The sequence below is a fragment of the Lepus europaeus genome, chromosome 22 (genome assembly GCF_033115175.1).
Source record: "Lepus europaeus isolate LE1 chromosome 22, mLepTim1.pri, whole genome shotgun sequence".
Classification (NCBI taxonomy): Eukaryota; Metazoa; Chordata; class Mammalia; order Lagomorpha; family Leporidae; genus Lepus; species Lepus europaeus.
In genome coordinates, this window is record NC_084848.1 from 13359423 (window position 1) to 13386960 (window position 27538).

General features: G+C 45.3%; 1 protein-coding gene across 1 annotated transcript in view; it reads left to right on the forward strand.

Moving 5' to 3' along the window:
- Positions 1–27538, forward strand: part of PTPN21 (protein tyrosine phosphatase non-receptor type 21) — an 82553-nt gene that overhangs the window by 21411 nt on the left and 33604 nt on the right. The window contains exons 3-10 of the mRNA XM_062181702.1: positions 4804–4973; positions 15792–15889; positions 17597–17664; positions 18727–18797; positions 20651–20738; positions 21295–21383; positions 23752–23839; positions 25591–25670. Of these exons, the coding sequence (XP_062037686.1) occupies positions 4804–4973; positions 15792–15889; positions 17597–17664; positions 18727–18797; positions 20651–20738; positions 21295–21383; positions 23752–23839; positions 25591–25670 (752 nt within the window). The remainder of the gene's footprint in view (positions 1–4803; positions 4974–15791; positions 15890–17596; positions 17665–18726; positions 18798–20650; positions 20739–21294; positions 21384–23751; positions 23840–25590; positions 25671–27538) is intronic.

A 27538-nucleotide genomic window follows, 5' to 3' on the forward strand; every position in this document is an offset into this window, starting at 1 on the left:
AGGAAGAAGTGTGCAGGACTCAAGTAATTAAGTAAAAAGAAAATTTTTGAGAGGCAGAAACAAACAAAAAAAAGACAGGGGCAGCCTTCTATCCACTGGCTCATTCCCCAAATGTCCACAACAGCTGGCGCTGAGACAGGCCAAAGCCAGGAGCCAGGGTCTCACTTGTGGGTGGCAGGGAGCCAACTATTTGAGCCCTCACTCCTGCCGCCCAGGGTCCCGTTAGCAAGAGGCTAGAATCAAAAGCAGAGCCAGGACTTAACCTGTTGTTAAGTTGTTCTGTTCTCTCGGTTACACCTGAAGAGATCCTGTCAAACTTCATTATTGCCACTCACTACAAATCAGTACTTTTCACTTAACAGCATGATTAAAGGTTGTTCTGTTCTCTTGGTCACACCTGAAGAGATCCTGTCAAACTTCATTATTGCCACTCACTACAAATCAGTACTTTTCACTTAACAGCATGATTAAAGGTTGTTCTGTTCTCTCGGTCACACCTGAAGAGATCCTGTCAAACTTCATTATTGCCACTCACTACAAATCAGTACTTTTCACTTAACAGCATGATTAAAGGTTGCAAAGCATGTCACCACAACTTTTTATTTGAGAGGCACTGAGGGAGAGCGGGAGAGAGAGAGATCTGCTGGCTCACTCCTCAAATGCCTGTAACATCTGATGCTGAGCTGAGCTGAGCTGAGCTGAAGCTAGGAGCCAGGAACACAATCCAGGTCTTCCCCTTTCGGATGGCACAGAACCCATTTCTGAGCCATCTCTTGTCTCCCCGCTCTGCATTAGCGAGAAGGTGGAGTCAGGAACTGGCGTCTGATATGGAACCCAGGCACTGTGATATAGGATTCAGGTTGCTTTCTTTTTAAGATTTATTTACTTTTATTTGAGAGGCAGAGTTACAGATGGAGAGAGGGAGAGTGGGAGAGAGAGAGGGATGTTTTCCATCTCCTGGTTTACTCCCCAATTGGCCACAATGGGAGCTGCGCCAATCTGAAGCCAGGAGCCTCTTCTGAGTCTCCCATGTGGGTGCAGGGGCCCAAGGACTTGGGCCATTTTCTACTGCTTTCTCAGGCCATAGCAGAGAGCTGGATTGGAAGTGGAGCAGCCGGGACTTGAACCAGTGTCCATATGGAATACTGGCACCACAGGTGGACACTTAACCTACTACGCCACAACGCCATTCCTTAGGATTCAGATTCCTTAACTGCTAGGATAAATGCCTGTCTCAAAGGGTAATTTTAAGATTTTCATTCTGGTTAAAAGTGAGGATGTACTGTTATGACCATCATACTTGGGAAGACTGGATTAGACTGATTGACTTTTCCTAGTCACCATGGGTAAACGACTGCTAGAAATCAAACGAGATTTTGGACTTTAAGCATCAATCCCTTTGTATTAAATCAGAATTTCTTCTTTTCCTTTTATTTTATTTTTTAAAGATTTATTTTATTTGAGAGAGTTACAGACAGTGAGAGGGAGAGAGAAAGAGGTCTTCCATCTGCTGGTTCACTCCCCAGATGGCTGCAGTGGCAGGAGCTGAGCTGATCCGAAGCCAGGAGCCAGGCAGAGGCTTAACCTACTGTGCCACAATGCCGACCCCATGATTTTTTATTTTAATGGGCACAAGAATTGTCTGGGAATGTAATAGAGCTCTAGGGTCTAGGAAGGCCTCTAGGTAATTCTGGTAGAGTTGTCCAAAAGCATCAGAGAATCCCTGGCTTTGGACTAAGTGTCGTTTTTTAGATAGTGCTGATGATTTTATCTACACTACCTCTGCGGTTCTTGGGATGGAACTGAGTAGGTGTTCAGAATAGTGCGTTCACATGTGATGAGTAGACTAAGGAGCAAGAGAATATGCTTTCTGTTCAACAAAAACCTACTGAATTCTGAGTAGACATTTGGTGTAGCGGTTAAGGTGCTACTTGGGATGCCCCATATTGGAGTCCTGCAGGTTAGTCCTGGCTCTGCTTTTGATTCTAGCCTCTTGCTAACGGGACCCTGGGCGGCAGGAGTGAGGGCTCAAATAGTTGGCTCCCTGCCACCCACAAGTGAGACCCTGGCTCCTGGCTTTGGCCTGTCTCAGCGCCAGCTGTTGTGGACATTTGGGGAATGAGCCAGTGGATAGAAGGCTGCCCCTGTCTTTTTTTTTGTTTGTTTGTTTCTGCCTCTCAAAAATTTTCTTTTTACTTAATTACTGTAATATTCTAGGAGTTTGTGGATACAAGGGAAGATAGACACTTAACATCACTCTAGCTGATTTTATTTAATAAACTCATTTCAGAGGTATAGGTCTTCCTTGCTAAGAAATTGTATGATTAAAGGAGGCCATGGCCTGCAGAGCAGCACGCCCAAGCTTATTGTGACTACGCGATACGCATCTCAGCCGAGACTCTCCATCAGTGAGAAAGACACACTGTGGCAGTAGGAGACACAAGGAGAATGTGAAAGACTGCTGTCAGAAATGGATGAAAGAGCAGGCTCAGAGCCCGATAGACAATACAGGGGCTGCATTTCAACAAGGAAACATACCTCCTGCTCCATTCTCTGTTCCTCCTCCTGCAGGGGTGATGATCCTGCCTTCCCCCCAGTCTCCCGGGTCCTCCTTGCCCTGGTGTGATCCAGTACCCCATTTGGGAGGCCCTCCCATGATGCCAATGATGGGCCCTCTTCCCCCTGGGACGATGTCCGTGGGACCTGTCCCTGGAATGAGGCCTCCCATGGGAGGCCATTTGACAGTGGTGCCAGGACCCCCGGTGATGAGACCTCCTGCCTGTTCCATGAGAGGAGAGGCCTCTTCATAGCAGTGCCAGATCACTTGTTCTGCTTCACCAAGAGGTCACAGTGCTTTGAATCTGGGTGTTTTGTTAACAGCTGACAAAGAAGACTTGCTCCCCCTTCCTATCAAATAAAGAACAGTTTTGGAGGGAAGAAGGATTTTAAAACGTGCAACTTTCGTTTGTATTGTGAAATGTGAAAATAAAATGGCCAATGCTTTTAGATTAAAAAAAAAGATAAAATGAAGACTGAGAGGATGTTTGTGTGATCATTCCTCCTGCAAGTTAAAAATTAATTTTTGAGTGAAGATTACAGATCAAAGAAGTGGCCCGAGTATTATTTCTCCGTTTTGTGTAGCTCTGAAGCCAGTTATCCAGCCATTAGGTGTACTTGTGATTAAGTGAATTAAAATTAAATTACAGGGGCTGGCACTGTGGTATAGTGGGTAAAGCCACCGCCTGCAGTGCTGGAATCCCATATGGGTGCCAGTTTGAGTCCCAGCTGCTCCAGTTCCGATCAGCTCTCTGGTATGGCCTGGGAAAGCAGTAGAAGATGGCCCGAGTCCTTGGGCCCCTGAACTCACGTGGGAGACCTGGAAGAAGCTCCTGGCTCCTGGCTTTGGATCGGGGTAGCTCCGGCTGTCTCAGCCAATTGGGAAGTGAACCAGTGGATGGAAGACTCTCTCTCTGCCTCTCCTTCTCCCTATGTAAATCTGGCTTTCAAATAAATAAATAAATCTTCAAAAAATTAAATCACATTAGAAATGCAGTCCCTCAGTGGCAGTGGCCACAGTTCAGGTGTGGCAGTGGCTGTTGGATTGGACAGTGCTGACAGAGAATTTCTGTCAGCTGCCCAACTCTTGCTCTAGACTCCACAACTACAAAGCGCTGATTTTCCAGGTGCCTGGATCTGTCGTGGATTTTGAGATAAGAATTAGCAGTGTCCTGAGGCTGTCATTTCACCTCTTAAGTGCATCAATACTGTTTCAGGTTACCAGGCCCAGAGCTAATATAGGTTTACTTTAACACTTTCATTACACAGCAGGTGAGATCTAAGGGCTAATATCTGGGCACTGTTAAAAAACATGTGAGTAACACACTTAATGTTACTGTACTAACTTTCTCCTGTGTGTGTGTGTGTGTGTGTGTGTGTGTGAGAGAGAGAGAGAGAGAGAGAGAGAGAGAGAGAGAGAGAAACAGAATTCCCATTCTGTAATTAATTTGGAATTCATTATGCATATTCAGTATAACTTGGTGCATTCTATAACTGGTTTAAATTTGTATGTAGTAAGCTTTTGGGCAAAGAAGTATTGTGATTGTATTTGTATTACTAGAGTTTATGGTAGTTAAATGAAATGATTTTTTGAAAAGATTTATTTATTTATCTGAAAGGCAGCGTTACAGAAAGAGAGAGAGAGCGATCTACCATCTGCTGGTTCACTCCCCAGTTGGCCACAGGGGACTGGAAGGAGAGCAGCGGTGACTTCAACTGCTGCTCGTGTAGGGTGCCAGTGTTGCAGGCAGAGGGTTAACCTGCTGTGCCACAACACCAGCCCCTAAATGAAATAACATTTAGAAGCTCAGTTTTGAGAATGGTGAAAAGTTGGATTAACACTATTTAGGCAGAATTCTATTGAGGAAGAACCCGAGGAATGCTTATTTTAAAATATTAACTGGGATACGTTTGGTGATTTGGTGACTGAAAAACTAAACATCAATGTAGCTCCTGGTTAATGTTGGTGTGAAAACCTGTATGTACCATTGTGTGGGTTCTGATGTCTGGACAGTGAATGCATTTCTTTGTGCAGAGTTCAAGAGGCGGTGTGCAAGTGTGATGACTGGCCCTCCGCTCTGTTCCCAGATGGGTCTTGCCTTTTTGACTTTTGTCCTTTCTTCTCTGCTGATTGTCCCTTTCTGAGACAGAGGCAGGGGGAGACTGTGGTCACTCGGTCTAGCGTAACTGAAGGCCCCAAATCCCTCTGTACTTGCTGCCTCCGTCAGTGACCTTCCGTCTTTCCAGGTCACTTACTTCAGCCTCTGGTACTACAACAAGCAGAATCAGCGCCGGTGGGTGGATTTGGAGAAACCCCTGAAGAAGCAGCTGGATAAATACGCACTGGAACCTACCGTGTACTTCGGAGTGGTGTTTTACGTGCCTTCCGTCTCCCAGCTGCAGCAGGAGATTACCAGGTGAGAAGCGACCTGCTGCTGCTTTAGCAAATGATCCAGTGAGGGTAAGAAAGTGAAACCAAGGTTGCAGGCAGGACATAAAAATAGGAAACTTTGCCCTCTCAGTGGACATCTTTACGCCCCATACGTAGTTCAGGGAGGTTCTGGTATGTGGCATGTCCGTGGGCTTTACTGCGTGTCAGGTGAGCTATGACTTCACTGGGCACAAAGGTACGATCAGAGGAAAAATGGCACTCTTCCCTTGTGTGCGAGCTCCTCTGGTGGTTGCATCACCTTTAACGCTTTTGTTTTGTCTTGGATCCTTTGTAATGAGTCAGTGAGAGAGGAGGTTCAAAACATTCAGTAACTAAGTCTGTGTTCATTCCTCACGGGAATGTGCCAAGGTTCTTGGAGTTCTCTGGCTCCAATGACCATATCCTGGAGTGAGCTGGGAGAGGAAGCCGTGGGCGGGGACCGAGAAAAAGGGAGAGATCAGAAACTTTGGCCTACTGATGCACTGAAAAAGGAACAAAGCAAAAAGGAAAGAAGATATGAAGGAGCAGAGTAGAGGAACTCATGTTCATTTTTTTCCCCTCCTGAAGACAAAACAAACAAAAAAATGGACTCATATTTGAATTCTTACACCTGCATTTCTAAGTTATCCGAAAACTACCACTACCTTATTTTTTTTAAAAAGATTTATTTATTTATTTGAAACTCAGAGTTACACAGAGATAGAAGGAGAGGTCGAGGTCGAGGTCGGTCTTCCATCTACTCGTTCATTCCCCACGTGGGTGCAGGGGCCCAAGGACTTGGGCCATCTTCTACTGCTTTCCCAGGCCATAGCAGAGAGCTGGATTGGAAATGGAGCAGTCAGGACTCAATCCGGCACCCATAAGGGGTGCTGGCACTGCAGGCAGCGGCTTTGCCTGCCACGCCACAGCGCCAGCCCCCAACTACCTTATTATTTAAACCTTGTTTAGCATTATTTTGGGGCCAGGCTGTACTACTGTCAGTGTCCCAAGCATACTGCATGTCTTTTCCTGTTTGTGTTCCAGATTTTTCTCTCCTGTTTGTATGCTTGAATCTGATTTCCTTCATCAAGCTTCTTGACTTCCAGGCTAGAATGTGTGTTGCTTTCTCCACACTGCCATAGGATTTGCTTACACTTGTGTTAAGGTAGCAGTTGTCATTATAATTATTTGTGTACCTATCTTTTTCCTAGATTTTATTTTATTTAAAAAAAAAAAAACCTTATTTTCATTTTAGTTGAAAGGCAAACAGAGATCTTTCATCCTAAATTGTCTGCACCATATGACACTGGGACAGGCTGAAGCCAGGCGCCCAGAACTCAATCCTGAATTCTCCAGTGTGGATGGCAGGGACCCAAGAACTTGAGCCATCACCTGAGCCTCCCAGGGTGCCCATTAGCAGAAAGCTAGAACCAGAAGCAGAGCAGGGACTTGAGCCCAGGCACTCTGACATACAGTGAACACATCCTGAGTTGGATTGCAAGGATGGCACCAAACACCTGCCCTTTTCCTAATCCATGTTTTCATTAGCATTATCTTTCTTAATAACTAAGACAGTGCCCTTGCAGATCTTAAGAAACTGGTACAGCCACATGCTTGTTGGAGGGCCATTTGGGTCTGTTGGAAAAGGATGGAAAACCAAATAACCAAGGATCAGGTGGTAGGGATAAGCATGAACTGACTGTACAACAGGTCTGAGATACAAATATTTGACAAAAGAAATGGAAGCCAGCACGAAAAACATGAACCGGTCACTGTAACTCATTTAAACATTTACTGAAGATATGATATGATCTAAGAACTATATTCATTAGTGTTGTAGATGAATAATAAGTGAATGTGCTTTAATCTTACCCTGGAGGAGTTACTCATAGTCTGTAACTGGCAGTTCATGTAAATAAATAATTACAGTATCTTGTGATAATAAATGCTTTAATTAAAGCTCTGGATTCCTAGGGTTGGGGCATGGGAAACCTGAGCTGGAAAGGTGAAGGACTTCACTTTTTCATATAGACTGTAGAAGGAATTTTCTAGAAGGAATTTTGAATAGCTTGGGCAAAGCAGAGGCATAGTGAAAGTGACTGTGTTTTCAGGCTGTTTCAGATACTACCTGACACGAAAGAGGAGGTCTAAAAAATTGATGTGTCTTGGGCAGGCGCCGTGGCTCAACAGGCTAATCCTCCGCCTAGCGGCGCCGGCACACCAGGTTCTAGTCCCGGTCGGGGCGCCGGATTCTGTCCCGGTTGCCCCTCTTCCAGGCCAGCTCTCTGCTGTGGCCAGGGAGTGCAGTGGAGGACGGCCCAAGTCCTTGGGCCCTGCACCCTCATGGGAGACCAGGAGAAGCACCTGGCTCCTGCCATCGGATCAGCATGGTGCGCCGGCCACAGCGCGCCAGCAGAGGCGGCCACTGGAGAGTGAACCAACGGCAAAGGAAGACCTTTCTCTTTGTCTCTCTCTCTCTCACTGTCCACTCTGTCTGTCAAAAAAAAAAAAAAATTTGATGTGTCTTACTTACAAAGTCATGGTTCAACGAGGAAGACATTTTCAAATTTTAAAATGACAGGAATGATCAATTTTGTCTATTTACAAAGATCACCCATCATGAAAGGTGAATAGAGATGATGAAATTGTAGATAAGAGACCAATGTTTCTGTGAAAATGTAGGCATGCATTATTCAGACCTAAACAATGGCATTAACTGTAGGAAAGACTAGGGGAGGATGGGCCGGTTAGGTTCAGTCAGTGGGATTGCTCAGTGATTAGGTGTAGAAGTTGTATTAGCAAGGATTAAGTTGTGGTAGGGCTGTGTATAACAAAAGGCCCTAAATATCACTGGCTTCTCAAAGAGAAGCCTAGAGGTCAGCTCTACTGAGCCTCTAAGGGCACCTGCTCCTTTTCTCAGATTGTTCCACCATCCTCAGCGAGCTCTTTCCATTCACTGGGTTACCCATGACCTGAGATGCCTAGAGAAGTTCTAGCTGTCACATCCACGGTGTCAGAAAGCAGGTCAGTGGTTTCCAAGAGAGGGAGAAGGAGTAGGAGAGAAGGATTATGAGGTGTATAAGGAAACTTGAAGGCACTTAGTAAACTTCCTTATCTTGTGGCAGTGGTTTCATGAATATTTTCTTATATCAAAATTGAACACTTCAAATGTAAGCAATATATTAAATGCCAATTATATATCAAAAAAGGCATTAGAGAAAACCCATTAAGGGGCAGGCGTTTAGCCAGCATTTAAGATACCTACATCTCACATTGGAGTACCTGGGTTTGATTCCCGACTCTGGCCCCTGACTCAGCTTCCTGTTACTGAAGATCCTGGGAGGCAGTGATGAAGGCTCAAAAGATTGAGTTCTTGCCACTCATGTTGAAGACCTGGATTGAGTTCCTGGCTCCTGGCTTCAGTCCAGCCCAGCGGTGGCCAGGGGAAACATTTGGGAAATGAGCTAGCAGGTGGGAGCTCCATCTTTCTGTCTCTCTACCTCTAAATAAAGTTTTTGAAAAGGAAAGCTTGGGAGTAATTTGATTATCTAATAGGTAAAAGTAGAATAAAGCTAATAGAGCTGAGGAAGGAACAAGATAAGTTTTAAAATGATAGGAACTATGAAAGTATATCATATATTAGAAGACAAGATCAAAAGTCAAAAATATGTCATAAGATTCCATAAAGGAGAAAGCAAAACATCAGCAAAGAAAAAAAAAAATCAAATACCATGATAAGAAACATTGCTGGATTGAAAGATGTCTTAGAACTCACTAGGAGAACAAACTGTGTACCTGGGATGGTCAACACAGGCCATCAGTACCAAGATATTTTCTGCAAGATCACTGGAAATTGGGCATCCGGACAGAACTCTAAAAAGTTACTCAGTTTACTTGTAATTTTAATAACATAGGGTGGTTATGGAAGAACACTAATAGACATAAGACATTTAACATATTCTAAAAGAAAGGAAATGTGAGGCAATGATTATGCGTCCAGCAAAAACAACCTTTAAGTATGTCTTAGCTCCAGCTGCCATAACAAAATACAAAGATGGGTGGCTAAGCCAACAGAAATATGTTTTCTCACAGCCTGGAGGTCTAAGCATGGTTGGGTTTTGGCATGGGGCCTTACCTGGCAGAGAGGAACACACTCTAGCATTCCTTCTTAGATGAGACTAAGTCTATCATGAGGCCCCGCTGTCACTACTTAATCTAAATCCTGGCTGGTGCCACAACTTAATAGGCTAATCCTCTGCCTTGCGGTGCCGGCACCCCGGGTTCTAGTCCCGGTCGGGGTGCCGGATTCTGTCCCGGTTGCTCCTCTTGCAGGCCAGCTCTCTGCTATGGCCCAGGAAGGCAGTGGAGGATGGCCCAAGTGCTTGGGCCCTGCACCCCATGGGAGACCAGGAGAAGCACCTGGCTCCTGGCTTCGGATCAGCACGGTGCTCCGGACGCAGCGGCCGTTGGGGAGTGAACCAACGGAAAAGGAAGACCTTTCTCTCTGTCTCTCTCTCTCTCTCTGTCCACTCTGCCTGTCCAAAAACAAAACAAAACACCAAAAAAACAAGTCTAAATCCAAGTACTTCTTGAAAGCCCCTTCTCTGAATATGGTCACATTGTTAATAAATGGATTTGGAATGGGAGTGGCACAGTTCCTTCCATAGCAGAATATTAAGACCCAAACAGTTGAGAACATGGGGGTACTCATGAGTATCATTTCCATGTGCTCTTTCTGCTTTTTTTTTTTTTTTAATTTCTTTTCAAAGATTTATTTTTACTTATTTGAAAGGTAGAGTTACATAGAAGAGGGAGAAAGAGAGAAGAGAGAGAGAGACAGATATCAGTCTTCCATGTGTTGGCCCATTGCCCAAATGGCAGCAACTGCTGAGGTAGGCCAGATCAAAACCAGGAGCCAAGAGCTTCTTTCGGGTTTTCTATGTGGGTGCCGGGTCCCAAGCACTCAGACTATCTTCTGCTTTCTTAGGCACATTAGCAGGGAGCTGGATTCGAAGTAGAGCAGCCAGGACTTGAACCGGTGCCCATTTGGGATGTCGGCTCCACAGGTGGAGGCTTAACCTACTACACCACAGTGCTGGCCCCTAACTTGGAATTTTTAACCTATAAAAAGTAGGAAAAATTGAGCATCATTAAAAATAGTCACTACTTAGATTGAAACATATCAAATATATTTTTAAAGATTCATGAATTCAGAACACTTAGACAGCTACCTCAACAGTTATCTTTGAAATTTGCTCAAGTACCAGTTTATTATTATGAATGACATAAAACTTTTCTCTATAGATTCTTTAAAGCAGTAAACAAGTATTTATTAGGGAAAGTTTTTTTTATAGAAGAATCATACTCAATAAAAGCAGTAGAAATTATAGAAAGGTCACCATTTTTCAATTCTTGGTAGAAGAATATGTCTAGATAACAATCACCAATCATTGCTAAAACCTTTGCATGGAGGGGAGCCGGCTGACTTCACCTGAACTCAGTGTGCAGTGTCACCATTACAATAAATGGGATAATCAGATACTGTTTCTTCTGATGTGATTCAGCAGGAAGTACTCAGCACCATACATGAGTTATTTGCAGAGAAACTAAACTTATGTCCAAGCAAGCCTCTAGTCTGCGCTGTTCAGTATGGTAGCCATTAGCACGTAAGGGTATTTGTAGGCAAATTTAATTAATTAAAATTAAGCACAATTTAAAATTCAGCTCAGTTGGCAGTAGCCAAATTTCAAGTACTTAGAGGCCATACGTGGCTAATGGGTACCGTATTGGACAGCTCAGATACAGATAATTTCCTTGACTGCAGAGAGTTCTTCTCGATGATACTTTTCTAGATCCAATGATTTATTCCCAGGAAAAAACTGGAGAGTACATGAACATATCACATGACCCCATGAGAGTACAATCAGACGAATCCAAAAGCGGTGCATTCTACATGACAAGTGGTTCCATTTTGTTAGTAAATAACATGAAAATGAAGAGAGGAATCTCTCTTTTAGAGTAAGAATCTAAAATCTTCATCAAATGTAATCTGTAGACTTTGTTTTGATCTCTGGATCTGATTTTTTTTTTTTAAAGTATAAAGATCCATTTTTGAGGCAATTGTGAAAATTGTACCTGGATTGGGTATTGATCAGTATGAAGACATTGTTCAGTTCGTTGGGTACAGTAAAAAAATTTTTAAAAACTTGGTATTTAGGGATGCACACTGATGCACACTATTTACAGGTGATACAACACTTGGTGTTTATTTCCTGTAAAATAGGCCAGGGAAAGAAAAGGGGGGTGGGTGGAGGAAGTGTGCCAGACATAAGGGTGAGGATGGGTGAGGTGTGGGGTCACTGTGCTCACTCTCTGCACATTCCTAAAATATGTCATAAAAAAGTAAAAATGCTGGTACGTCTACATTGCCTACATTACTATTCTAAGAAAAATTAAATATAAAAGCCACTTCACATATTATTTGGAATTTCTGTCATGCAAAATGGAATCTCCAGTTCATCAATTATTTACTATAATACTTTTATGTGAAGTAATTTTGTATTAGAAAATTGATGAATTGATGAAGATTTAGATAAAATTTTTTTTTTAAAGATTTATTTATTTGTTTGAAAGGCAGAGTTACAGAGAGGCAGAGACAGAGAGAGATAGAGATCATCCACCCACTGGTTCACTCCCTAGATGGTCGCAATGGCTGGAACCATGCCAATCTCAAGCTGGAGCTGGGCCAATCTGAAGCCAGAAGCCTGGAGCTTCTTCTGGGTCTCCCATGCAGGTGCAGGGGCCTAAGGACTTGGGCATCTTCTGCTGCTTTTCCAGGCCATAGCAGAGAGGTGGATTGGAAGTGGAGCTGGGATTGAACTGGTGCCCATATGGGATGCCGGCCCTGCATGTGGCAGCTTTACCTGCTGTTCCATAGCGCTGGCCCCCAAATCCTTAGTTTTAATCAGCATAGTTAGCTTCTAGGACAAGGTCATTGACTAGAATTAAAACGTGCAAAATCTTAACTTGGTTAACAGTTTTGAATTTAAGTGTGCAGGTTACCTTTTATTACTGCATTATTTTTGCTGTTAATCATTTAGTCCATTTTGTAATAAATTTTGGGAGAGCATATTTATTTTTTGTTTTTTATTTTTTTGATGGGCAGAGTGGACAGTGAGAGAGAGAGACAGAGAGAAAGGTCTTCCTTTGCCGTTGGTTCACCCTCCAATGGCCGCCGTGACTGGCGCGCTGCGGCCGGCGCACCGCGCTGATCCGATGGCAGGAGCCAGGTGCTTCTCCTGGTCTCCCATGGAGGGCAGGGCCCAAGCACTTGGGCCATCCTCCACTGCACTCCCTGGCCACAGCAGAGAGCTGTCCTGGAAGAGGGGCAACCGGGACAGAATCCGGCGCCCCGACCGGGACTAGAACCTGGTGTGCCGGCGCCGCTAGGCGGAGGATTAGCCTGTTGAGCCGCAGCGCTGGCCGGAAGAGCATATTTATAAGCCAACTTTACTCTTAGCAACATATTGATGTTAGTAAACAGTGTTTAGCAGAATGTAATAATACTTTTGAAGAGAAGAGAAATTTCTTGGTCATCTTTTTTCATAGCATATGCTTTTTTTTTTTTTTTTTAAATTTTTGACAGGCAGAGTGGACAGTAGAGGGAGACAGAAAGAAAGGTCTTCCTTTTTGCCGTTGGTTCACCCTCCAATGGCCGCCGCGGTAGGCACGCTGCGGCCGGTGCACCGCACTGTTCCGATGGCAGGAGCCAGGTGCTTCTCCTGGTCTCCCATGGGGTGCAGGGCCCAAGCACTTGGGCCATCCTCCACTGCCCTCCCGGGCCACAGCAGAGAGCTGGCCTGGAAGAGGGGCAACTGGGACAGGATCGGTGCCCCAACCGGGACTAGAACCCGGTGTGCCGGCGCCGCACGGCGGAGGATTAGCCTGTTAAGCCACGGCGCCGGCCCTTTTTTTTTTTTTTTTTGACAGGCAGAGTGGACAGTGAGAGAGAGAGAGACAGAGAGAAAGGTCTTCCTTTTCCGTTGGTTCACCCTCCAATGGCCGCTGTGGCCGACGCACTGCACTGATCTGAAGGCAGGAGCCAGGTGCTTCTCCTGGTCTCCCATGAGGATGCAGGGCCCAAGCACTTGGGCCATCCTCCACTGCCTTCCCGGGCCATAGCAGAGAGCTGGCCTGGAAGAGGGGCAACTGGGACAGAATCTGGCGCCCCAACTGGGACTAGAACCCGGTGTGCCGGCGCCGCAGGCAGAGGATTAGCCTATCGAGCCGCGGCGCCAGCCGCATTTGCTTTTTTAATTTGTCCATCCTACATGATTCTATCAGAGGATTTTAGGGAGAATATAATAAGAGATGTAAAGCAACCACTTCTGTTTCTCACTGTGTGTTAGTGTCTTTACAGATCCTATGAAGTAGATGCCTTTACTTGCGTTTTGTAGTCTGGAAACCAAGACATAGAAAGGTTAAGTACCTTGCCCAAGGTCATACTGTTATACACTAGAACTAGAATTGAATTCAAGTAGGCTGGCTTTTAAGTCCTTGCTTTCAACTACCAGATTCTATGGGCTCAAGTGTAAAAACACTAAATAAAAAGGTTAGAGATACAGAATAAATGGCATTTAAGGAAATAAGCTTCTGTGGTTTTTTAGACCTGGATTCCAACTCCAGGTTGGTCTGGCTCTGTGGATTTGAACACATTACCTGAGCTCTCGCTCTTCATCAGTAAATTGTGGCAATTATTAAATAGTGGAGAAAGTAACTAAGAGGGTAATAAGAGGGGTAATCATGACTGTGGCTGTGTCCAGATCTCAGCTCTGAGCTTCATGCAGTCAAAGCAAAAGAGAAAATATTATGAGATGCACCCTTCCCTATGTGACAAAAAAAGAGAAGCATTCTTGTTTGCAAGTGTGCCAATTTTTTTTTTTGATATATCAATTCAAAGAGAATTTTCAGGTGGGATTTTATATAAAAGACATTGGGCCAGCAATGAACAACTTAGAGCAAATGTGGAAGAATAGACTTTCATAAGTGTGTTGTTAGGCAAAAGAATATTTTTGTGGAAGGCTAAATTATTTCTTCCAGGCAAGAAGTTCCAGTGTTTTTATTTGAATTAAGGAAAGAGCCTAGAATATGTAGAGTGGAGTCTGTGGATAGCATATTTAATATATAAATTCCCTACATACAGTCTCCTCAGGTCAGCCTTGGTGAAGGTTGCAAGTGTTCCTCTTTGACAGGATCTCAGAGCTGGTAGTGCTCTGTTTACTGACTGAAGAAAATCCTTGGTGTCTACAGGTGGAAAGAGGAGGGTCAGACCTAAATTCTGCTTTCCTGAATGCATGGTGGTGTTTTGGTCTGATGTTTTGGTAAGAAAGGACAGAGACCTGAGAGCTGAGTAAAATAAAAGGGGTGATGTAGGTAAGGATGTGTGTGGAATGGTTGAAGGGAGGGCTCTCGGGGAATGCACATGTGAACTGCGGCAGGGCTGTGCTTCTCGGTCAGCCAAGCTGGGGGATACTCTGGGTTCCAGATGGCACTCTAGGTTGCACCAGCAGGGTCAGTGGCCCTTTGTTCAACACTGTGTCCCTGGCATCTAGAGCAATGCTTATTAACACACAGTAGGCCTTCAGACCTACCTACCCAATAAAAGGGAGTGATAAATCTTCCATTTCGAGTTTTATCAAAATGGACAAGTGATACAGGTGAATACTGCTTAATGGTTGCAGATACTAACAGCTACTGTGTACACACTCGCCATGTTCCCAGTCTTGTGTTAAGAGCTTTTTATATATTATATGATAATTTTCAGCCCCATGAAGAGGTGATGGTGCCCTCATTTTTCTAGTGATAAAATTAAACCCATTGATCAAAACTCGTCCAGATTCCTGGGGAATACTAAGTGGGAGGACTAGAACTTGACTGTGACATTTGGCTGATAGCTGGTCCTCTGTGTAGTAAAATAGAAGGATGGTGGGCAGAAGTAAACACTTTAGGGATATTAAGAAAGTATCTTAGCAACACCTATTCTTTTTGATATTTCATCAAAAACTTTCTTATTACAAATATGATCTGAAATATCAGGGACATTTTCCTCTGGCTTTACTTTCCAGGGCTTGGTAACTTCTACCAGGCAGGACAAGCAAAGGCTAACAGTTGTATTTCCGTGTTCCTAGTCAAAGTTTTGTGTGTTTATTTATGAGAGAGAACAAGATGAAGGAAAACTCCGATCTGCTGGTACACTCCCCAGATGTGTGCCAGGGCTAAGCCAGGCTTGGGCTGACGTCTCGCACGTGGGTGACAGGTTCCGATTAGTGGAGCCATCACTCATGCCTCTCCTGGGTCCCCATTAGCAGGAAGTGGAATCAGGAGCCAGAGCCAGGATCAAATCTGGAAACTCACAGAAGGCACAGGCATTCCAACCTTCTTAATCGCCAGGCGAAAAACCCAGTCAGAGTTTCTAAAGACTGGCCATTAATTCTTCACTTTCTCAAACAAAAAGAACAAATTACAGGGTCTGTCTTACAGCCGACCAGATATCTTACAGGTGTCTACAGATGACCAACTAAGGTTATAGATGGTTTTCACTTTGAAATAACTATATTTAGGAATAAGTGACTCATTAAATTAATTAAATTGTGTGTATGTGTAAGTGTAGTTGAAGTGTAGTCAAGGACATTCTTTTCATTCTTTGAAAACCTAGGGAGGTTAAGACTTTGACTAGTTTATGCTCCTCTGTTGAATTATGATAAAATTCATTGTGTCTCAAGGATAATATTGATATTGACTTTGTGAAATTCCATTTTTTTTATAGGTATCAGTATTATCTGCAGCTGAAGAAAGATATCTTGGAAGGAAACATTCCTTGTACGTTAGAACAAGCTATTCAGCTGGCAGGCTTAGCTGTTCAAGGTAAATAAGGGCAATTAATAACTTCATAGCTCTGTCAGATTAAAATGTGTGTGGTCACAAAGACAGCAGGGATTCTGCAAGTAACTGACCTTCCATGTGCATCTTTCGTAGCGTTTATGTGTGAGTGAAATACGCTTGTTACCTAAGGGCCTTCTTTTAGGGAAAAATGCATCGGGATTACTACTATGAAACCTGGAGCTTCTGGAAGGTTAACCAGTCTATGACCGAACAGCACAACAAGCAGAAATACATACCTATATACATGTTTAAAACATTTAATATTTTTTTAAATGTGATTGCTTTTTTTTTTTTAAGATTTATTTATTTATTTGAAAGAGTTACACAGAGAGAGGAGAGGCAGAGAGAGAGGAGAGAGAGGTCCTCCATCTGCCGGTTCACTCCGCAGTTGGCTACAATGGCTGGCCAGAGCTGAGTCAATCCGATGCCAGGAGCCAGGAGCTTCTTATGGGTCTCCCACGTGGGTGCTGGAGCCCAAGGACCTGGACCACCCTCTGCTGCTTTCCCAGGCCATAGCAGAGAGCTGGATCTAAAATGCAGCATCTGGGACTAGGACCAGTGTCCATATGGGAAGCAGCGCTGCAGAGCGGGGATTTAACCTGCTTGCGCCACAGTGCCAGCCCCTGTGTTTTTCTTTTTTTAATTGAAGATCTGTCTTTATTTATTTTAAAGAGTGACACAGTGGAGGCTAGAGAGAGAGGGAGAAGAAAAGTGAGATATTTTCCATCCTTTGGTATATTCCTGAAATGCCTGTAACAGCTGGAGCTGCGGCAGGCTCAAGCCAGGTGTCTGGAACTCCATCCAGGTTTCCCACTGGTATCTGCTGCTTTCCCAAGTGCAGCAGCAGGAAGCAGGGTGGGAAGTGATGTAGCCAGGACTTGCACTGTCACTCTGATGTGGGATTTGGGATGTAGGCTTTCTAGATGGTGCCTTCACATGTTTGGCCATAATGTCTGCTCCCCTCACATTTGTCTTTTTTTGTTGTTGTTTGTTTGTTTAAAGATTTATTTATTTGAAAGGCAGAGTTACAGAGGCAGAGGCGGGGTGGGGGAGAGGTCTTCCATCCACTGATTCACTCCCCAGATGGCCGCAACAGCTGGAGCTACACTGATCTGAAGCCAGGAGCTGCTTCTCAGTCTCCCCCACAGATGCAGGGGCCCGAAGACCCAGGGCATAGCAGAGCTGGATTGAAAGTGGGGCAGCCGGGACTAGAACCAGCACCCATATGGGATGCTGACGCGCAGGCAGCTAAGCCACAGCGCCTGTCCCACCTTTGTCTTTTAAGTTGTCCTTTTCATCAGTTTTGTTTTTTTTGCTGAATTATCACTTTTTTAAAAACAGGTTAAAATTCAAAACAAATTTATCTTGCTGTGAGAATAATATTCAAATGATTTTAATTCCATTCCCCAGAGATAATCACTTTTGTTGAGTTTGGTTTCTTCTGCAGGGTAGGTTTTGTTTGTCTTTTTAAATTATAAAAACACAAGTGCATATTATGTAGTTTGTAACTTTTTTACTTCATTCGCAGCCATTTTTCCCATCAGGACATATGAGTCTACCTGATTAATATTTGTTTAAATGATATTTGATTTCTCATAAGAACACCACTTAAATATTGAATTTTATTGTGCATGTTCTGCTCTGCAAGTTAAATATAATCAACATGTGAATATTTGTCGTTTTGTGTAGCTGATTTTGGTGACTTTGATCAGTATGAATCCCAGGACTTCCTTCAGAAATTTGCCTTGTTTCCTGTGGTAAGAATTCTTTTGACCTTGGGCCTTCTATAAAGTTTGTTCCTGTACCCTTAGCAATCCCTGAAGTCAGTTCCATGTGGTGGACCTGCTGGGCAGGAATGGTGTTGACACATCAGTCCCCTCCTGGAGGGTCTCCCGTGTGAGTGCTGTGGTTTTCTGGGTTCCTGTAAATGTGAATGTGCAAATGTGCCCAGAGAACTTCGCGTGGTGTTTGGGTTTGAGTCTGAAGAGAGGGATTTGTTTTCAGCTTCTGGGGGACCATGCAGAGGTTTTGAATTCCTAATACAACTTAATTTAATTTAGTTTGATTTTATCTATTTGAAAGAGTTAGAGAGAGAGGTAGAGACGGGGGTTGGGGGGTAGGTCTTCCATCTGCTGGTTCACTCCCCAAAAGGCCACAATGGCCAGAGCTGAGCTGATCCGAAGCTGGGAGCCAGCAGCTTCCTCCAGGAAGCGTGGGCCATCCTCCGCTACTTTCCCAGGCCATAGCAGAGAGCTGGGTCGGAAGTGGAGCAGCTGAGTGTCAAACTAGTGCCCATATAGGATGCTGGTGCTGCAGGCCAGGGCTTTAACCCACTGCGCCCTAGCACCAGCCCCCATAGGCTTTGCTTTTTAACTTGAGGCTTGAAACTTTAAGGCTTGAAACCTCCCAGAGTTAGGTTGAAATGAACTTGACCTCTCAGCAGCAATTTTAAAAGCAGATGACAGACAAGAACCCGCCTTCTGTTTCTAAGCCTGTGCCGATGGAAATGACATGAAAACTGTGTTGAGACGTTTGAAGGAGGTGTGTACTTCCGTGTTTGCACAGCCAACCAGAGGATGCACGAGAGGTGGTGGTTGTGCTGGGTTCAGGTCTGGCTGAATCTTTCTCAGGGCAGGGGTTTTGGCTCTTGAGCAGAAGCCACTTAGTTCCTTAGGGAGATCACGATCGTGGGCACAAGCCAGGCTCCCTCTGTTTCGGGCCAGTTGTGGTTCTGCCTGCTGGTGACGCGAGCTGGCTGACTGCTACGTGGGGTGAGGGCCAGCTGTTTCATTTGGTGATTGCTAATGTGCTTTGTTCAGGCATGGTTACAAGATGAGAAAGTCCTGGAAGAAGCAACCCAGAAGGTGGCCTTACTACATCAGAAATACAGGTAACGTTAAGACAGCGGGCAGAACTCACACCTGTTCAAATTTGAAACCCGCGGGACAGCAGATAAACCTGGCGCCGTGTTGCTGTTGCTCGTCCTCGTGTTACAAGCTGCCAGCATTCACAGAGAGCGCCCGCTCTGCACCAAGTGCTGCTCTAGCTAAGCACCCAGCCGTATGAACTCGTTTGTTATCCACGTGTTACCAGTGAGGGAACCGAGGGAAGTTGCTGGCAGGCAGTCTGAAAAGGTGCCAGTTCAGGGCTTGATGTAGGGCACTGGGGGTGGGTTTCCTTCTCCGATGGACAGTGCAAGTGCCAGGGCTATTTGCCCTCAGACCTTTAGAAGCCGTGTTGCTGGCCTCTGGGGAGCTGTGCTAGGAGCTATGGTGCCTGTGCCCTGGCCTCTGCCTCTGCCCACCTGTGTGTGCTGGTAGATGCCGATTTCCTCGCATTGGTCTTTTCTAAACCAAATACCGCAGGGACTTCATAGCTCATTAATGTTAATTCTTGTAACTTTAGTGTGCAGATGGGAAAACCAGGCTCAAAAAAGACGTAGTGTCTCCACATGAGGTAGGGTTGGGATTTGAAAGCAGGTCTGCCTGATTATAATATTTATGCCCTTCCAAGTAAAATAACGTTTTACCTGTGGTCTCCTTCCACTGAGATCTCTGAGATGGCTGGAACAGTTGAATCATCCTGAAATACCCCTTCCTGCTGGGCCTCTGTGTCCCCTCCTCCTTCCCACATGCTCATGGGTATTTTTCTCCAGGAGCCTGTGTTTCTCACCTTGGGGTAATCCCACCCATAAGTTGTTTACTGCCTGCCTTTCCAGTGTTGCACTCTGCTGACCAAAGGAAGCACGTGTTTTGCTGGCATAGTTGATCCCTTTGGGCAAATGTTGCCCTGATTTCTATTGCTTTCATTCATTCATTTCCTTGAAGATGGTGTAGTGCTGGTGTAGGGTGAGGGTATGCTGGATGCTGGTGCACAGAGCTAAATGGAATAATCTGCTTGCCACGAGTGTACTCCCAGCCTTGCAGTGGAAGGGATGGGCAGGGCATCCGTGGTTATAGTAGTCCCATACCTTTAATAAGGGAATGAGAACCCTGGGAGAGGTGAGGGCAGAATGGCTTGGGATTGCACAGTGCTCACAAGGTGACATAGGAGAGTGGTAGGTAGGCAGACTCTTGAAGGGCATTAGGGACGGACCAGGTCCACACACGGATGACAGATATACCTAGAAGCAGTGGGTAACATATGCAAAGGCCCAGTGACGTGAGCAAACCTGATGCATTCAAAGAAATTAGGAGTGTGGAACGGCTGCATTGTGGGGTGCCTTGAGGGTGTGAAAGGGGAGAAGCCGAGGCTGTAGAGGTGACAGTCCAGGTCGCTGAGCACCAGCCCTGCACCCACACTGGCTTCCGGCCATCCTGACAGCGTGCCCCTCACACGAGCTAAAAGGATATGCCTCTCCCATCCCTGCATTTAGCATTAGGGGTTTACCACGTGATTCTCAGTGACGCCTGATGTTTGGGTAATAAGCAATCACTTGGTGACTTAGAAAGGGTCCTCTCATGCGATGATTTCCTTGTTTTATCTGTTGCCCAAGAGGTAGGGTTTTATATAACTTGCCATCCTCATTCAGAACAGTAGTTTGCCTGCGGTTGGTTTTTGGTAAATATTAAAAAGATTAATAGGACCAATCAAGACCCTTTGAAATGTGAAATGTTTTAGTATTTTGTGCCAAGTTGAAGTGCAGTGTTTTAAAGAAAAGCTTTATTTTCTAAAAAAAAAAAAAAAAAAAAAAAAAAAAAATTGGTTTTGTGACCAACCTCAGCAAGTTCTTTCGGGTTCCAGGGGCCTCACAGCTCCCGATGCTGAGATGCTGTACATGCAGGAGGTAGAGAGAATGGACGGCTACGGGGAAGAGAGCTACCCTGCCAAGGTAAGCGAGGCTGGAAGGCCGGCGCTGTCTGGGATCAGACTGAGCAGTTGGAGAGAATGGGGCGGCGGAAGGGTGGGGGCTAAGGCCGCCGTGATGTGCAGAAGCTGACGACACGCACAAGGAAATGCTGAGGTCCTTGTCGCCAGAAGTTCTGGCAGTTCGTGCTTTGAACAGCTCTAGAAATACAGTTCTTCCGACTTTCCTGCCTTCAGAAGGTGATGCGTTTACAGGTCACTTCGCTTAACAGTGGACCAGACGGTGTGTGTGACCGTGGTCGCGCCAGATTACATTGCTAGTGACGTCATAGCTGTCTTGGTTTGTGTAGGCACACTCTGATAGTTACACAAGGATGCAAGTACCCGCTGACGCCTTGCACAGAGCACGTCCTCGTGGCTAAGGGGCACGTGACTGCTTGGCGGCCTGCAGACTTTGCTCCTTCTCTGGGTCTTTTGGACATTCCATACCTGGGAACCAAGTTTAAGAAAGTAGACGCTGTTGTTGAAGCTCTCTTGCATCTCCTTCCTGACAACTTTCTTTTCTGCTCTCTCCTTTTTAGGATAGCCAAGGAAGTGATATATCCATCGGAGCATGCCTTGAAGGAATCTTTGTGAAACACAAGAATGGAAGACCTCCGGTGATATTCAGGTCTTTTTCTTACTACCTTTTTTCTTTTTTTAAAAAGATTTATTTATTTATTTATTTTTTATTTGAAAGGCAGAGCTACAGAGAGACAGAGGCAGAGAGAGAGAGAGAGGACTTCCATCTGCTCTTTCACTCCCCAAATGGCCACAATGGCCTGAGCTGGGCCGATCTGAAGCCTGGAGCCTGGAGCCTCCTCTGGCTCCTCCACGCGGTTGCAGGGACCCAAGGACTTGGGCCATTCTCTGTTGTTTTTCTAAGCCATAGCAGAGAGCTGGATCAGAAGTGGGGCAGCCAGGATTTGAACTGGTGCCCATATGGGATGCCAGCACTGCAGGCAGCAGCTTTACCTGCTACATCACAGCGCCGGCCCCTCTTCTCTATACATACTCCCCGTGGCCCTGGTTGGTGATTTTTAGTTTTTAGTTTTAAAATTTAGTATTTAAATGTTTTTTTATTTTCTTCTACTTAAAAGAGTGACAGAGAGGGAAAGGGAGAGTGAGATGAAGAGAGAGAGATACACCGAGGTCTTTCACCTGCTGTTTCACTTCCCAGATTTCCACAACAGTGAGGGCTGGGTGAGGCCAAAGCCAGGAGACCAGAACTCCATCCAGGTTTCTCATGTTGGTGACAGGATCCCAAGCCCTTGAGCCCTCACCTGCTGCCTCCCAGAATGTATTAACAGGAAGCTGGATCAGAAGAGAATAGATGGGAGTCAAGCTGGCAGTCCAGAGTGGGCTGTGGGCATTGCGAGCAGCTGCTTAACCTGCTGCACCACGATGTCCACCTCTGCTTGGTGATTCTTAACATGAGTTACAGTTAAATTTCCCAAAATTCTTTCCCTGGAATCTCATTAGAATTCCCTTCCTTTGGGGCTGGCGCTGTGGAACAGTGGGTTAAGCCATCATCTGCAGTACTGGCTGAGTCCTGGCTGCTCTGATTCCACTCCAGCTCCCTGCTAATGTGCCTGGGAAAGAGCAGAGTGTGGCCCAAGTCCTTGGGCCCCTGTTCCCATATGGAAGACCTGAAAGAAGATCCTGGCTTCTGGCTTTGGTATCGCTCAATCCCAGTCTTAGCGGCCATCTGGGGAGTGAACCAGTGGATGGAAGATGTCTCTCTCTCTTGCTCTCTCTCTTACTCCCTCTGTCTCTTCTCTATAATTCTGACTTTCAGGTAAGTTCTTTATATTGAACTTGATCTTTACCCTAAAGCTGTTCAGAGCGTTTCCCCTTCCTGCTTTTGGGCCTCATTTTACCCTGTTCCCCTGCAACAGTGGGGACAGCATTTGCCTCTCTGTCACAGCCCCACCCACCAGTCTGCCCTTGTGATCACCAATCACTGTGATCTTAGTATCTCTAGTACCTGACATTGTTAGAATGAGTATCCTTTAGAATGTTCATTGAATGAATAAATGAGGCTTTGTCATGTAGCTAACACAGGGATCAGTGATCACTGAACTAATTAAGCAAGTGAAGGTAATATGTTTTAAGTCTTTTTGTTGCTTTTAAAGATTTATTTATTTGAAAGGCAGAGTTACAGAGGCAGAGGGAGAGAGAGAGAGGAGTCTTTCTATCCACTGGTTCAGTCCCCAAATGGCTGCAGCAACCAGAGCTGGGTCGATCTGAAGCCAGGAACCAGGAGCTTCTTCCAGGTCTCCCACGCAGTTGCAGCTGTCCAAGCACTTGGGCCATCTTCCACTGCTTTCCTAGACCATAGTAGAGAGCTGGATCAGATGTGGAGCAGCCGGGACTCAAACTGGTGCCAATATGGGATGACTGCACTGCAGGTGGTGGCTTTACCTGCTATATGCAGGCCCGGTTCCTTAAGTCTTTCTAATTTTCTTTTCTCTCATTTAGTGTACATGTGTTTACTTATTACAACTAGCTGCTATCACTTCAATTAGGAAATGTAACCTAGTCGATTAAGAACTATTTTTAAAAAGGTGGTTAACAAATGTTAACTTAGACATCAAGCTTAAAAGAACTGTGTGGTCTGTGTTGTATTGCAGGGGGTAAAGTGCCACTTGGAATGCCCAGGTTCCAAATCCAAGTGCCAGTTCAAGTCTCAGTTGCTCTGCCTCTGATCCAGCATGCTGCCAACGCAGCCTAAGAGGCAGCAGATGTTGGCTCAAAGGTTTGGGTGTCCATTACCCACATGAGAGACTAAGATGGAATTCTGGTCTCCTGGCTTCAGCCTGGCCCAGCCCTAAAGTTGTAGGCACATGCGGAGTGAACCAGTGGATGAAAGATTTCTCTGTCTTTGTCACTGTGCTTTTCAAATAAATCAATCTTTTAAAAAAAGGAATAGCAAAATCCCTCTCTCCTAGTACATACGTGAGCACTCAAATTACCATTCTTTCTGTGTTGTCCTTTAGGTGGCATGACATTGCTAACATGTCCCACAACAAGTCCTTTTTTGCCTTAGAGCTGGCAAACAAAGAGGAGACCATCCAGTTTCAAACTGTGAGTAAGCATTAGGACTTTGCATGGAATGTTTTGCCAGATGTTAGCAGCTCTGTGTCCTTTTGTATGTTTTAGGGGAGGGGAGTGACATTAAAACATAATATTTCACATTTTTTTGAACATTACAAAATTTTATAAATCTTGCAACATTTTGCATAATGGCACTTGGCACAAAGTAATCACCCAGGAAATACTGTTGAAAGCATGAGTCTTAGGGTGAGTACTCTCAGATCATGTTGACCTTTGGTTAAACCTCAGGGACTACAAAAGGGAGGAAGTAAGCACTAACATCCTTTTTTTGTTTTTTAAGATTTATGTATTTATTTGAAAGGCAGAGTTACAGAGAGGCAGAGAGACAGAGAGAAAAGTCTTCCATCTGCTGGGTCACTCCCCAAATGGCTGCAAGGGCCAGAGCTGTGCCACTCCGAAGCCAGGAGCCTGGAGCTTCTTCCAGGTCTCCCACATGGGTGCAGGGGCCCAAGGAATTGGGCCATCCTCTGCTGCTTTCCCAGGCCATTAGCAGAGAGTGGATTGAAAGTGGAGCAGTTGGGACTCAAACTGGCATTCATAGGGGTTGCTGTCACTGCAGGCAGCGGCTTTACCCGCTATACCTCAGCACTGGCCCCAGCACTGACATCTTAATTTCAATAGTTAAATGAATAACCTGCAGAAATATTTATGAGTTATTTGCTTTTGCTCTGTTGATAAAGGCAATATTAAGTCTGAGTCAAATGTTTTGTTTAAAACTTCTTTGAGTATATTTGTCAAGAATAAAAATTGATATCTTTATGTGTTTTGTATTCTAGGTTTTTTTTTTTTTTTTTTAAGTACATTTTTAAAAAGTTTATTTGGAAAGCAGACAGATAGACAGTAACAGAGATCTTCCATCTACTGGTTCGTTCTACAAATGCCTGTAACAGCTAGTGCTTGGCCTGGTCAAAACCAAGAGCCCAGAACTCAACCCATGTCTCCCACTTGTGTGGCCGGGACCAAGTACTCGAGCCATCACAGTTGCCTCCATGGTATGCATTAGCAGGAACTGGAATCAGAAGTGGAGCTGAGGTTGGAACCCACACACCGTGATATTGGATGTGGGTGTCCCAAATGGCATCTTGACTGCTGTATCAATTGCCTGCTGTGGCCCTTTCTAAAAAAAAAAAAAAAAAAAGAAAGGCAAAAAAACAAACTTATTTGAGAGGCAGAGAGAGTGATAGATAGATAGATATTTAGATACATAGATACATAAAGATACACAGAAAGAAAAAGAGAAGAGGGAGCCAGTGTTCCCATCCACTGGTTCACTCCTGAATGCCTTTGCTGGCTAGGGGAGTTGAAGCTGGTCTCTGGGAACACAACCCAGGTTTCCCATTCACTAGAGCTTCCACATCTATTTCCCAGTGTCTTCATTAGCAGGAAACTGACTCAGGCACTCTGATGTGGGAGGTGGGCATCTTAACTGCTAGGCTAAGCACTTGCTTCCTCTAAGCACTTAGTTCCTCTAAATTGAACCTGTTTAATGTCAGACTCACAGTGTTAGCACATACTCCTTTTTTTGCCTTTATAATTCAAATCCTACTGTGGCATTCATGTGATAGGACACAGTGCTAGGATATCAAGAATTACCGTGAACAGAAAGTGAGTTTGCCATGATCTGTCGCCCAGTTATGTCTTGTCCTCAGATGAACTCTGCATTAAAAACATCAAGCTGCATGCGTGCTTTCATATTGCTTTATGCATATTTTGTTTCCTAGGAAGACATGGAAACTGCAAAATACGTATGGAGGTTGTGCGTTGCGAGACACAAATTTTACCGACTAAACCAGTGTAACCTGTAAGTACATCCTGCTTGTGGAAATGGTAGAGAGTAACTTAGAAATTTTAATCTTGAACTTTGTCATATCATTCAGGGCAGAAAGTTTTGTCAGACAGTATCTTTTATTGACAGTTTGTGATAATATCTTCTCTTTAACTCCATGTTAAAAATCCCACGTTAACATTTTATGAGTTTTCCCCTCTCATTTTAACTTTGAACCAACTTCTTTTTAAAAATTTTTGTTTATGTGAAAGGCAGAGGGACAGAGATAGAGATCTCTCATCTATTGGTTCATCCCCCAAATGCCAGTAGTAGCCAGGGTTGGGCCAGGCCAAAGCTGGGAATTGAACTCATTTTTGGTCTCACAAGTGGGTGGCAGGGACCCAAGGACTTGGGCCATCACCTGCTGCCTCCCGGGGTGTGCATCAACAGGAAGCTGGAAGTGGAACTGAGGAGTCTGACTCAAACCAGGCACTCCAGGCACTTCGATACGGGAAGTGGGCATCTCAAGCAGAGTCTTAACCATTGTGCCCAACATTCACCCTGGACTGAGCTTTTTTTTTTTTTTTAAGATTCATTTATTTATTTGAAAGGTAGAGTTACAGAGAGAGAGACAGAGAGAGAGAGAGAGAAAACTTCCATTTGCTGGTTCACACTCCAGGCTGCAACAGCCAGATCTCAGCTGATACAAAGCGAGGAGTCAGTAGCTTCTCCCAGGTCTCTTACATGGGTGCAGGGGCTTAAGCACTTGGGCCATCTTCTGCTGCTTTCCCAGGCACATCAGCAGGGAGCTGGATCAGAAGTGGAGCAGCTGGGACTTGCATGCATGCCCATATGGGGTGCCGGCATTGCAGGCGGAAGCTTTACCTGCTGTGCCACAGTGCCGGCTCCTGGACTAAGTTTTAACTTTGGATATGCCTCTAAGATTTCTTCTGATCAGTAACTCAAGCTCTTTGTATTGAAATTTGAAAAGGGAAAAATATCCATTGCTTTTAAAAACCAGAGCCCTGCTCAGCATGTGGGGTAAAGGCTATCCGCTCTCAAGTGTTTGAAGAACGCGTGCCCCTTCTTGCTGACGTGCCTCCCAGCTTCCCGCCCTGCGGGATCTCAGCCATCAGCATACAAGCTCGCTGTGATGCTTTCCATGGGAAACTCGTGCATCTGCACCTCCAGCCTCACTGTCTCCATCTCCTGTTTACAGGAGAGTTCTTCCCGGGTGTTGTATGTTCTCGAGTTCCCTTATTGCTGCCAGTCTCCCCTGGGCGGCCGCTCCAGTGCCTCTGCCCTCATAGTCAGGTGACCTTCCCGCAGTGGTCACTTCAGTCCCTGGTCCCTCGACTGCTCCAGGGCGCTGAGCCTCCCGCTGCTGCTTCCTTCCCTGACCCCAGGATGCCGCACCCCTCCTGGCTTCCTTATCTTCGCTGGTACTTCCCAGCCCCCTTTGCTGGTTCCACCCTGATACCTGTCCTCCACCTACTCCCTTCTCCCGGAGATCCCAGGCTTCTGTGCTTGGCTTCTAGCCCCTTCTCTCTGAGCTGTTGACTCCTGCACCCAGCTGCCTACTGACATTTCCCTCGGGAAATTTGATACAGCTAACAAATCTTTGGATCTCCTCCTCCTCTTCCTGGTGCAAGTCCACATCTCCCCTGCCTTTCTTACGTCAGCAGGAGGCCACGCTCCATGCTCAGACCTGGCAGTCGTACTTCCTACTTCCATTTCATGCCACGTCGGATCATCATTACTCATAGCCAGCTCCACGTTCACGGCCTATCTGGGGTGGGCGTTTGGCCTAGTGGTGAAGGTGCCTGCATCCCACATCAAAGGGTCTGGGTTCAACACTTGACTCTGGCTCCTGATTCCAACTTCCTGCTCGTGCAGACCCTGGG